The 13,428-nt window shown below is 44.3% G+C and overlaps 1 protein-coding gene across 5 annotated transcripts in view; it reads right to left on the bottom strand.

The window, feature by feature from the left end:
* Positions 1-13,428, bottom strand: part of cadm4 (cell adhesion molecule 4) — a 146,340-nt gene that overhangs the window by 34,265 nt on the left and 98,647 nt on the right. For all 5 annotated transcript variants that reach the window (XM_071535535.1, XM_071535538.1, XM_071535537.1 and 2 more), the window contains exon 2: positions 8,403-8,549. In XM_071535535.1, coding sequence (XP_071391636.1) covers positions 8,403-8,549 — 147 coding nt within the window. The remainder of the gene's footprint in view (positions 1-8,402; positions 8,550-13,428) is intronic.

Here is a 13,428-nt window from a genome sequence, read left to right on the forward strand (position 1 = left end):
TGTATTGCGCGGAATGTTCAGACCTAGAGCACGTGATGTCGTCACACACTCTAGCTCCACGCCTTCAAGTTTGATCAGAAATCTTCCAAACATTATCATCTTAGTCCCACAGCTTCCACTTTACAAGCAAGATTTATACACCAAATTGTAGGCATTTTTGTCCTCTCTCACCCAATGTTACTTCCATTGATATAGGACCCACGGTTTTTGAATAAATCGCCCAAAAGGGCAGGGAGTGCTTTCCGACACTCCCATCCGCTTCCATGCAATTTGACCGCTCAAACCCAGAGTGAGAAGAAGAAAAGAAGGTGATTTATATTTTATCACAGCTCCTTTTTTTAAAATCATACAGACACGTCATACATCAGTGTCGCCAGTGAAGTCTTGGGACGCTCAAAGTGAAAAAACATTTTCGATGCGAGCTTTACTTTTCGAGATACAGGGATTTGTTCGGGGACAGTCTTGGCTTATTGTGAGTGCTAATGAAACATTAGTTCAAAGTTTCCCGCCACAGGGGGGCCTGTATCCATAGCAACTAGTGACTCGGTCTCTGGGCAGAAATTGTCACACCTGCCCGTGATTGGCTAGGTGGACAGTTAATACTGTTTAATACTGTCATACTGTTTGTGTTTGTGTGTGTGGGAGGGATGGAGATGCGCACCAAGCAGCAGGCACACTCAAAATTTCCTGAAATTTTCTAGTTATTATTATTCTTCCTTGCAAAACTTCGGTATGTAACTAGTCTCGCAGCGTAGCCGCGACAACCCTCAAAATACATCAAAACGTGCGCCTTGAACGGGAATCAAGTGCTATGACTTTTCTTAGAGATTGTACGTAAAGTTTTCACACGAAGTGCGAAAACGTGCGATTTTCGGCCCATTGAAATGAATGGAGAATCGGAAAAAAAATCGCACAAATTCATCAAATCGGCCCCTCTTTGGAGCCACGCCACTCGGTCATACTTTGTCGCAGAAACATGATTAAACGTTTACACGGGTCACAAGACTTTGAACTCTGTTGGTCTAAAGACACTTTTCAATAGCTACTACGGTTTTTACGCAATCGCAGATTACGTTTTATACGACTTTTGGACAGTTTCAGATTTTATAATGGGTGTGTATTGCGCGGAATGTTCAGACCTAGAGCACGTGATGTCGTCACACACTCTAGCTCCACGCCTTCAAGTTTGATCAGAAATCTTCCAAACATTATCATCTTAGTCCCACAGCTTCCACTCTACAAGCAAGATTTATACACCAAATTGTAGGCATTTTTGTCCTCTCTCACCCAACGTTACTTCCATTGAAATAGGACCCACGGTTTTTGAACAAATCGCCCGAAAGGGCAGGGAGTGCCATCCAACACTCCCATCCGCTTCCATGCAATTTGACCGCTCAAACCCAGAGTGAGAGGAAGAAAAGGAGGTGATTTATATTTTATCACAGCTCCTTTAGTTTAAATCATACAGACACATGTCATACATCAGTGTCGCCAGTGAAGTCTCGGGACGCTCAAAGTGAAAAAATTTTTCCAATGTGAGCTTTACTTTTCGAGATACAGGGATTTGTTCGGGGACAGTCTTGGCTTATTGTGAGTGCTAATGAAACATTAGTTCAAAGTTTCCCGCCACAGGGGGGCCTGTATCCATAGCAACTAGTGACTCGGTCTCTAGGCAGAAATTGTCACACCTGCCCGTGATTGGCTAGGTGGACAGTTAGGTTACTGTTTAATACTGTTTAATACTGTCATGCTGTTTGTGTTTGTGTGTGTGCGAGGGATGGAGATGCGCACCAAGCAGCAGGCACACTCAAAATTTCCTGAAATTTTCTAGTTATTATTATTCTTCCTTGCAAAACTTCGGTATGTAACTAGTCTCGGGGCGTAGTTGCGACACCCCTCAAAATACATCAAAACGTGCGCCTTGATCGGGAATCAAGTGCTATGACTTTTCTTAGAGATTGTACGTAAAGTTTTCGCACGAAGTGCGAAAACGTGCGATTTTCGGCCCATTGAAATGAATGGAGAATCGGAAAAAAAATCGTACAAATTCATCAAATCGGCCCCTCTTTGGAGCCACGCCACTTGGTCATACTTTGTCGCAGAAACATGATTAAAAGTTTACACGGGTCACAAGACTTTGAACTCTGTTGGTCTAAAGACACTTTTCAATAGCTACTACGGTTTTTACGCAATCGCAGATTACGTTTTATACGACTTTTGGACAGTTTCAGATTTTATAATGGGTGTGTATTGCGCGGAATGTTCAGACCTAGAGCACGTGATGTCGTCACACACTCTAGCTCCACGCCTTCAAATTTTATCAGAAATCTTCCAAACATTATCATCTTAGTCCCACAGCTTCCACTCTACAAGCAAGATTTATACACCAAATTGTAGGCATTTTTGTCCTCTCTCACCCAATGTTACTTCCATTGAAATAGGACCCACGGTTTTTGAATAAATCGCCCAAAAGGGCAGGGAGTGCCTTCCGACACTCCCATCCGCTTCCATGTAATTTGACCGCTCAAACCCAGAGTGAGAAGAAGAAAAGAAGGTGATTTATATTTTATCACAGCTCCTTTTTTTAAAATCATACAGACACATGTCATACATCAGTGTCGCCAGTGAAGTCTTGAGACGCTCAAAGTGAAAAAACATTCTCGATGCAAGCTTTACTTTTCGAGATACAGGGATTTGTTCGGGGACAGTCTTGGCTTATTGTGAGTGCTAATGAAACATTAGTTCAAAGTTTCCCGCCACAGGGGGGCCTGTATCCATAGCAACTAGGGACTCGGTCTCTGGGCAGAAATTGTCACACCTGCCCGTGATTGGCTAGGTCGACAGTTAATACTGTTTAATACTGTCATACTGTTTGTGTTTGTGTGTGTGCGAGGGATGGAGATGCGCACCAAGCAGCAGGCACACTCAAAATTTCCTGAAATTTTCTAGTTAATGTATGCTATTTGTAACTAACCTAACTGGCTTTTATTTGTTGTTTTTCTTTTGGATGTGAAGCTTTTTGTAACTTCTATGAAAATGCTTATGATTATGTTTATTATTACACACACACATTCTGTACATGCGCCCACACACACACACACAGACACACACACACACGCACCTGAAATATATGGAACCGGACTCAGCTGAGGGGAAAATGTTTCACAGAGTTTTTGTTAAAGCTGAAGAACAGAGACGAGACCCCACGGAGAGCAAAACTGGGGGTTCACCGCTACTGACCAAGTGGGCAGGAGACTTGCAATGGAGTTTTTTAGATGGTGTAATAGCTGTTTTGTCTCTTTCCTGAACCCTAATGCCAGTAGTCAGTGTGTTTTCTTTCTACTCAGAGAGATAGTGTTTCATTGTTTTATGGAGTGTCAAAGGCTAAGGCCTCTTTTCTGTTTGCTTGGGTTTTTGTTTAGTTATTTAGGGGAAGTGTTCTCTGTGTCAGGTTTCATGCTCGCATCCCGTTACAAAAGTAAAAAAAAAAAAAACAAGCCCAAAAGATCTCATTTAATTAATCTTCTATTAGGTCTAGGAAAGATGGTAATATATTTGAGTAGTGAACAAATGGTAGAATTAGGCCGCTGTTTGGGGTGTAGTTTAGGTTTTTAAGAGTCTTGTTAAAGCTAGAGTAAAGATTGATTTTGCCTATTAGGAAACAATAAGAGACCTCCTCGTATTCGAAAACACTTGGGCTTATGTTAGCTGAGTAGATAGGAGATGGGGCTGGTTGACAGCATTTTGTGTTTTGTTTTTGGGTTGGTTTTAAGTGCTTTATTTCTGCTTGTTTTTTTGTTTTTCTTTGTGTGTGTGTGATTGGGTTGTATTAAATGTGCTGCTTGGCTGATGTAAAGAGAAGAAACTGACCATAACTCCGTACACTTCCCTTATTCGGTCAATAAATGGATGTAAGACTCAAAACTAACTCTCTCTCTCACACACAAACAAATACAATAGATTTACATGTATGCAGGATGTAAGTTGTAAGTATGTAAGTCCATAAAAGAGAAGCAGGAGCCATTTAAGGGGAATGGTACAAAATTTTCAACTTTTAAATAAGTTATTCCTCTGCCCCAGGACAGTTTGCTCTGCATTAGCGAACAGTCACCTCTATCTCCCATAGCCAGAAATGAGTGCAGAGTTTGCACCACCCTCTAATTTGTGATGTCACTCCAATGGACAGTTTTGCAGAGAACAAATTGCAAAACATGGGAGAAGTAGAGGCTCTGACAGCAACCCGGACGATTTTCTGCTTTGGAATTGATAGTACTGCTATAATCTAAAGCTCAGTTTGATATAAAAAGTTCAGAGAGAGTTTACAAAGTCAGTCTCGATGGAGCAGCTCCGGGCTGTACATTGATACAACAGAACAGATGTCTTGGTTCTCTCATTTCCAGCTTTGAGAGTGAGTCGTTCATTTTCCCAAGCCCTGATTGGACTATTCTACACCAGGATTTATCTATTCATTCTCTTTGTAACTGCCTGGTTTATTCCTCTGTAAGCCCGTTTCTAATTCCTGTCTGGCGTTTTTATTCTTCATCATTTTAGGTTTTAATCATTATTGTTTTATTTTCTGTGAAGCACTTAGCAACTCTGTTTTCAAAAGTGCTATGCAAATAAAGTTTATTATTGTTATTAAAAATTATGCTAGGAAAGCTATTAAACTGAGTGGTACTGCCCTTTGAGTCAGTGAAGGACTGACTGATTAAATGCTACAATTGTACACAGGGTGCAATTCTGAGTATGGAGAATAAAGGAGGATTGAAAAGGAGTAAAAACACATCATCCCTCAAAATGTCTAATTCCGCTGCCTGGACCCCTGACCGACGAGCCGCTGCAATCACTAACCCCCGAATGAACAAAGGAGAAGGACAGAAAAGAAGGGACAGCGAGAGGGAGGACGAGCGGAGGTGAACATGCAACAATTTTCCTTTTGTTACCAGAGAGAGAGTGGAATCGACGGCGAGAAAATGCTGATAATAACAAATAACACTAATAGCAGGGTGGGTGACAGTGGCTCGATGTCCATAGATTCTCATAAAGATCCTCGAGACTCACTCTGTATCGACTTGACTGTGAAATCTCTCTCTCTCTCTCTCTCTCTCTCTCTCTCTCTCTCTCTGTCTCTACTTGATTCTATCCCTCTCTTTGCTCCTTTATGTTGGCTTTAGCTCAGGGAGGAAACGGCAGACACTTCCCTGATGTAACGCTCAACCATCTCACAGCATAATTCATCACAAAACAGACACTACAGTAGACACTGGCTTTGTGTGCGTGCGTGTGTGAGAGAGAGAGTGTGTGTGTGTGTGAGTGAGAGAGAGAGAGAGAGAGAGAGAGCGAGCGAGCGAGAGAGGGAGGGAGGGAGAGCATGAGGAGGGACCATAGCAGGGCAAAGAATGAGAGAAAATAGACTAATATTGCTACATAATGCGACGGGCAGGAAAAATAATATAGATAGAGACTGAAATCCACGAGAGAGAGAGAGAGAGAGAGAGAGAGAGACCCGGAGCGATAGAGGTAGTCCACTCCTCCTGGAAGTGTACCACACTAATCCCCCCCCCCCCCCAAATTTCCCTTCCACCGGACGGCTGTGAGAGAGCAATTCCCCACAGATAGGTAAATCTTTTTTTTTTTTTCCCTCTCTGCACTAAATGGCAACTAAATGTCAGACTTCTGTTCAAGTCCAAGTTCACCTTTATTGTCCCGTCTCATTTGCATGCCGAACAGAGTTGGAGGTAGGGGGAGAGAGAGAGAAAGATACAGACCGGCCAGGAAAAAAAGGATCCATTTGGACACTTCCACCACTCTATTATAGCTATCTGTGCCCACAGTCTCATAAAACACACCCGTTACTGGTTGCTCCCTCGCAAACCCGGCAACCCAATTCACTCGGGCTTACAGCAGCAGCGCTATTTGGACAGTTAGTGTGGAATGGCTCGGCACTGAAAGAGCCTCGGTTTGTTAGCCTGATGTCTGGGCGGCAGATGGGCAATAGGCAGAAATGGAAGAGCCCTACAGCGAGTGATAGAGCAAACACGGAGAGCGAGGGAGAAAAGAGAGAGATGTAATTTACGCTCCCAGAAAATGTCCCCAACGAGGCTTTTCGGTGCTTACAAGAGCCAAATTAGTCACGGGTATACCCATCTATACTTTATACCTCGCGTCACCTCTGGATCATTTCCCAGCGCTTTCTCGCTCTCTCTCCCCGTCTCCTGACAATCTCTCTCTTTATTCGCTCTGCCTGCCGTGTCTTTCTTAACCCTCGGCCCCTTGTCTCATTCTCTCCCGCTCTTTATTCTTTCTCATTCTGTCTCTTTCGTTCTACCCTTCGCTCCCTTTCTCTCTCTCTCTCTCTCCCCCCGCGCTCCCTCTTTTCTGATTAGGCTTCATCATCCTTTCCGAAGGGTGCGAGCCCGTGTCCCGTGGGAGAGGGCGCCTCTGTTTAAATACTTAATGGAACGTAGTGCTGATCTGATAGAATTGGGGGGAGAGTTGAAAGCAAGGTTTCCCAAAGCAACGACCTCACCTAGCCTAATTATGGTCGCTCCGTGATCATGGTGCGTAATGAGAGAAGAAGAAGAAGAGCGGCTTGCAGAACAAAAGTATTTGGAGGCTGTAGCGGTGGATGTTGGAAGCAGCTCTTCTGTGTGCAGTACCTTAGGTTAATGGCGGCATACTGTGGGGAGTAAAGAATATTTTTTGTGACTACGTCTTTGACACAGACTGCTCCCAAGAGGGGTGCAGAAGTAAGAGAGCACCAATTCAACACATGCGATGCTGTAATTACAGGCAGGATAAGTTGTAATCATTAAGCTGTAGTTGCATTTTAAAAATGCGTTCAAGTGCAAAATTACACGTGCAAAATTATCATGTCGCATGTTTGCAAATAGGCATTCAAAAACCGTTCTGCACATTGGTGAATCTCCCTCTTCGCATTCAAGTTAAAAGATAGAGGGTTTGCATATATTTTCTGCAAAACACGAATTCAAATCTGTTCTACAGGTTCGCAGATGTTTCGAGCCTACTTTATCTTCATATAATAATAATGTGCTATGTACTTTAGTTATCACTGTAGGGAAATTCTCTTTTCACTTGCCGCCCCTCCACATCAGCAGGTTGAAATTTTGAACTGAGGCACTCTGGTTGAACGGTGGTCTATCTACTCACTAGATCACCCTGCTGCCACATTAAATTTTTTATACCATATTATTTAGATTTGATGAGTATGGAGCTGGTTTGAAGACTGTGTGAGACTGGCTGTTCTCTGGTCTGGTCCTTGCTGCCAAGGGGTTCTTTATCTACCTGGAGCTCAAAGCCATGAGGGAAATTTAAAAATCTGCCTTGAATGAGAAGTTAGCTGGTACATTACTAATCTCTCTGTGGCCTCTCTGATTCACCAGTCAATTCAATTCAAAGTGTATTTCATGTTAAATCTGTCAGGTAAGTACTTAACATAGCCCTTATTATTTGTTAATGAAAGATTGTGCTGCTCTCTATTTGTCCTTGGAATTACTTTAACTGAATAACTCACTTGGGTTGTTTCAGTGACAATTTTTCTTAAGTTTGAATCACCACTGAAAAACTGAAATTTTGAATATATTCAAAGTTGCCCTAATTTAAATCAAAACAGTTACAATCCACAGTTGTACACAATAGCCTTGGCAAGCCTCAGCTAATATCTTAAGGATTATTTTATCACATAAATTATGTAATAGATGAAGAACTACAATACTACACCACAGAACTTAATAATAAAATGCGGCTGCAATTAAGCTATCAGACACAAATTTCAAAGAGCGTGGTAAATATCCTTCACCATTGTTTTTTTTGCTCAGAGGTTTTCTGGAGGCACCACAATCTAGAAAATCTGGCTAGGGTGGCAACTTTTGTCCTTAATTAGTTTAAAAAAAAGAAAACATGTAATGTTTGCCAACCCCGAGGCCTTTGATGAAATCTGCTTTCATTATCATATCGGTTACAATGATGATTTGCCATAAAGCTGCCTTTAACAAAACATGTGATTGCCAAGGTCATGCTCTAATGAGGAGCTGTAATAAGTGGTGATCTCATCACTGGGGTTAACAGTGGATTACGCAGAGAGCTTTGAACCATGCTTTTAAAACAGTTAAAGCAGTTACACTGTTAGGGCAGAGAGTAAATCCATCTCCAAATTACCTCTGCAGTTATCTGACTTTTTAAATGTGGAATCGTTTCAAAGGGAAAGTGAGGACATTTGCGCCGAAGAAAAAAACTGTAAACGTGGAAATGTCGGTGAGTCATTGTTAATGGGTTTAAAAGTGTGGCTTTGACTGTGGCTGCGGGCAAACATATCGACACAGACAAATTCTTACACACACGCACACACACACACACACACACACACGCACGCATATACTCACCTCGCGTGCCATTGAAGAAGAGAGTCTGCCGGCGGGGGTTCTGGATGACCACAATGGAGCCATCATAGTTCTGCAGGCGGCAGGAGATCTGGGCCGTACCTCCCTCCAACACCGTCACATTTTCTGCCTGCACTGCCTGACAACGTGCTAACGGAGAGAAAGAGGGAAAGCGAGGGAAGGGGGGGCGGGGGGTGGTGGAGAGGGAGAAAGAGGAGTGTAAATGAGAGAGGGAGCAGATGGGGAGAAAGAGAGATGTTCAATTTCCACTTCACTTGAGATAGAACTGTAACCTTCCAAACAAGGTACTTAAAACATCCTTCATTTTCTCCCTATTCATCATACAGAGCCAAGTAGGGAGAAAGGGAGAGGAGGAGGAGGAGGAGAAGAAAGGAGGAGACACAGAAGGATAGAGATAAGGAGATTGAGAGAGAAGGAGAGGGAGAGAAAGAAGAGGTTGAGGTACTCAACAAGTAAAGAGTGTCCTCGTGAAAAATGCGTTCTTATGATTATAATAGGAATGATTATAATTACTGCCATTCATCCTTAGAAATCCAATACACGCGCAAACACAAACACAAACACACACACACACACACACACGCACACAAACAACCCTACTGCCTCAGGCTTGTCTAACAAAATGTATCAACACACACATTTGACTGCGTAATGCCTCAGCGGGTGGTTGTCTATCAGCAATATGGACACACACACACACACACACATGCACAGAGATCGCTGGTTGGACTGGAGCCCTACCACCACCTGTGTGTATATTAATGGTTTAAACGGCAGTATTATCATATGTGGCTGCAGACCAACTTGGTGTGAAAACATTGGCCACACTGCAGAGCCGTGATACCAGGGCGGCAGCCATGAACGCACTTCACACATTCTTAATGCCATTTCTCATCCAGGTGCTAAGCCAATTGATTACGCTCCATTATACTGATGTAACGGTTCTTATTACAGGTATTTGGAAAGAGCTAGGGGGTTATCTCTCCCTGGCGGTGTCTGTTATGAGAGAATATACACATGCAGATACACACGGACGGGAACACACACTCATGCACGTACAAAAGCACACACACACAGACACACGTACACACTCTCAAACACACACACACTCACCCATGAACGCACACACACAAACAGAAACCCAAATGCACACAGAGACACATGCACGCACACAATCTTTCACACTTCATTTTTCAAACAAACTTGTCTGGCCCCTGAACACAATATTTTTTAGACAAAGGGGGTGAGAGACAGCAGGGAGCCTGTTTGATGTTGCTGACAGCCCAACAGTCAGTAATGAGGAGGTTGATTATGTTCTGATTGGAGCGCCTCTCTAGTTCGTAGGTCAGGTTGTTGACACGGCTCGGCTGAGTCACTCCTCCCGCTGTGCCAATGGACACCGAGCTCCGCTGTTTGAATTCAAATGACTTGTGGAGCAATTAGTCATATGGCTCCAGCCAGGAGTGGGATGTGATTGCCTCCAAGAGAGAACCGGCTTGCTGGGCTCCCAAAACTAGTATTTACCAATTTGCATCCCCATTTGCATTTCCGCTCTCCCTGGCAAACTTGAAGTGGTGGCCGTGGGGAGGGTTTAGAAAAAGAGTAACATCAATATTGAAGCATGGTGATGAAGCAGGCAATAAGGACTGTCGATAAAGACGGTGGGACTATATATATTTCACTGCTGGGTCTAGCAGTGTCTCTGAGCTCTGTAAAACACCTTCAGAAGGCAGGAAATACTGTGAGACAAACAGATGGTAGCTGCCATAGCAAGAGTTGCTGACTTGACTGCTTTGGGCCCAAATAAATGTCTATATCTGCAACTGAGCGTGTACTGAAAGTGTATGGGTGTGTACGTATGTGTGTGTGTGCCTGTACTGTACAATAGGTGTGTGTGTGTGTGTGTGTGTGTGTGTGTGTGTGTGTGTGTGTGTGCATGTAGGTGTGTGTGTGTGTGTGCATGAGTGTCTGAGAACAGACAGGGTTGGCATATTGCAATTAAGCTACTCTGACATCATCCAATCCCTCCAACTTCATCCAAATTTAATTTGCCCCTCGATTTTAATCTCTTTTAATGCAATACTCCAAACCCTACATATTCATCACATCGGGGGAAAAAGAGAGAGACACTACGGATGTTGAACTAAAGGGAGCAAGAATTAACCAAAGAGGGGATAAAGACAAAGGGAACTCTATGGAAGAGAGAAAAAAATCTTGACAATTACCACTAATTGTAGTCATTATTGCTCCCATTCCCTGCATCAATATTGTGATTCATATCGGGGGCCATCAGGGCCTGCCACCGCCATCCCAATTATTTTTCTAATGGCTGTTATTACTCATCACCGTGGCAACCAGGCTAGGCCGCCATTGTTTTAAACCGCGTTAATTCTAATAATGCTGCCACGCATCATGACAAAGCCAGTGCAGCGTCTGTGGGTGATTAGTGACCCATCAGAACCAATAGAGACAGAGGCCTTGAAACGACAGAGGGACTGCAGACAAAGAATGCGGTCAAATGTTTGCTTTTTGGAGGAGGCCAGAAAAACATGAGTAATTAGCCGTCCATTTATACACCCACTTCTCCTGGCAGCTGTCGCCTCTTCAAAGGAAATTAGCTGTGGTGGCGTAGCAGTAGTGCAAAGAAAAGCCACATTGACAAAAAAAGCAGCTAGCCGCCGCTGCAAGCGGGAAGACTGGCATCCGAGAGATGCCACCCACAGGCACCTGCTAGCTGGTGGTGGATGATCAATCTGGGCAAAGAGAAGAGAGGGAGGGATGGATGGCGGGGGAGCGGGGGCTCTAACCAGGAAATGATAGCAGGGAATTAGGAAGTGATGTTTTGGGTATAATAATGCAGCTGGCAGGGGCTTGGGGAAAGATATGAGAGATGACGCACATTCCCCCACTAACCCTTCAAAACGCAGCTGGGTACAGCACTTTAGTTTGACTGTAGGCTTTATAGGCTGCCATTCACATCAAGGCCATGGGCCTGTGTCTCTGATCGCCTATATAGTACAGTACAGAGAGAGAAGGAGAGAGAGGAGGGGAGGAGGGAATCAGCCTCTGTGACAGAGGTATTAATCTGGCCCCCATTAAAATCCGTCCCCATAATAAAATACTCCACAAGCGTCGAATTATATTAAGAGAGAATGCTGGAAGCGATCGATTCCATGGTGCTGCACTGACGGCTATGATCAACGGATAAATAAAACAAGGGGGGAAAAAAAACAATCACTTCTCTTTCCAACCAAGCGGGGGCAGTATTTCATAGCAGTGAATTGGTGCTTCTCATCATTCGAAATGCCTCTACCCCCGCTGTCACGGCCTTGAAAAAAGGAGCCTTTATTTACTACGGCAATAGAGCGCCGAGAAGGCCCATCATTTCAAAATACATAAACAAATAAATAAATAATATGCGTGCAAATTCATAAGACAAGGCTGTTCGGGGGCCCGTTCTAATGGTCCCGCAATGGGGTTGAGTTATAAGCTGAGGGAGCGGGGGATGGAGGAACAGAGGGAAAAGAGCGAGGGATGAAGGAGGTGTGGAAAGTTAAAGGAGGGGGATTTGGGAGGCAGCCAGGTGGACTGCTGGCTCACCCCTGGTCACGGTAAATTCTAGAAACTGCCTCACCGGTGCAGGGTTAGCAGGCTGAATTACAGCCTCCCTGCGTCTCTCTCTCTCACTCTCTCTCTCTCAGTGTGTCTCTCTCTCTCGCTCTCCCTACTCTCTCTCCTAACACACACACAAGGTCTCTAAAGGACACAGTGAAGAGAGGAGAGAGACGGCCTGGGACGAAAACACAAGCCCCATATAGAGATGAGCTGTCTCCATTTGCCCCAAACAAGCCCCCGTGTATCCTTGAAACACCGAAGTCACTGCCTGCCTATTCATTATCTCTCATTATCTTTCGATTGGAAGCGGGCCAAGTGCCTGTGTTTTGTTTGCATGCAGGCCGCAGATGTAAAAGCGAATCAATGGAAGAGACAACAATGTGCAGCCCCTTATGTTATTACTGCTTTAATTAAAACAATAACACCGGCTCATAGGTTCGACTCTTATGGGGTCGTCTGTTGGCAACTTCTCCTGGACGTACATTTTTCTCACTATCCCCAGAGTCTGCGAGGGGAGCCGGCTTGCAGAGTACATATGCAAATGAATTGTGTGATGTTTATGAGTGTGAGTGTGTGTGTTGGTGTATGTATATATATATATGTGTGTGTGTGTGTGTGTGTGTTCGTCGGAACACTTGCTCCAGGTTAATCACAGAGTTTTGCGGAGTACTGCTTCTATGAAATAGCTGACTTTGAGGTTCTTCTCCATACCTCCCTCCCCAGACCCCCCTCACCCCCTCCTCCTCCCTTCTCCCTCCACCTCTCTCTCTCTCTCTCTCTCCCCGGTCTAAAATTATCACTCCATCTCTCTCAGGGAGCCAGAGCTGTGCCAATCAAATCCAGCACAAAAAAAAAAAGAAAAACGCTTCCTCTATAAATAATACATAATCCTTTACAAATCTCGCTCTCGTCTCTCTCATTACCTTCGTTCTGTCGGTTCCCCCTGTCCTCCTTTTCTTCCCTCTTCTTCTCTCCCGCTCAGCCTTTCTTCTCATTTTCTGAGCGCATTCTCTCACCCTCCCTCGCTCCCACTTAGTCCAGAACTCATAATTCTCTCCTCCCGCTGCCTTCGTTTCTAATCTCATTCTCACATCTCTCTCTCTCTCTCTCTCTCTTTATTTAAACCCTTGCTGTCTCCATCCCTCTCCTCCCCACCTTCTGCCTGATCTAATCCTTGATTCCACCTCCCCTCATCACTTTGTACTTTCTTCCTGTCTTCTTCCTCCTCCTCCTCCTCCTCCTCCTCTTCCTTATCTCTTACTGCATCGTTCATCATGCATCTTCCTCGTGGCCGTTGTTCGTTTAAAGATCCCCTCTCCTCTCCCTCCTAGACCTCAGGAGAATTTTTGCCACTCTTTCTCTCTCTTTCTCTCCCTCTCTCTCTCTCCTGTTT

This window comes from Centroberyx affinis, unplaced genomic scaffold, assembly GCF_046629955.1.
Source record: "Centroberyx affinis isolate AG114_WGS23_722 - 3 ecotype Tasmania unplaced genomic scaffold, CSIRO-AGI_Caff_v1 ptg002726l_1, whole genome shotgun sequence".
NCBI lineage: Eukaryota > Metazoa > Chordata > Actinopteri > Beryciformes > Berycidae > Centroberyx > Centroberyx affinis.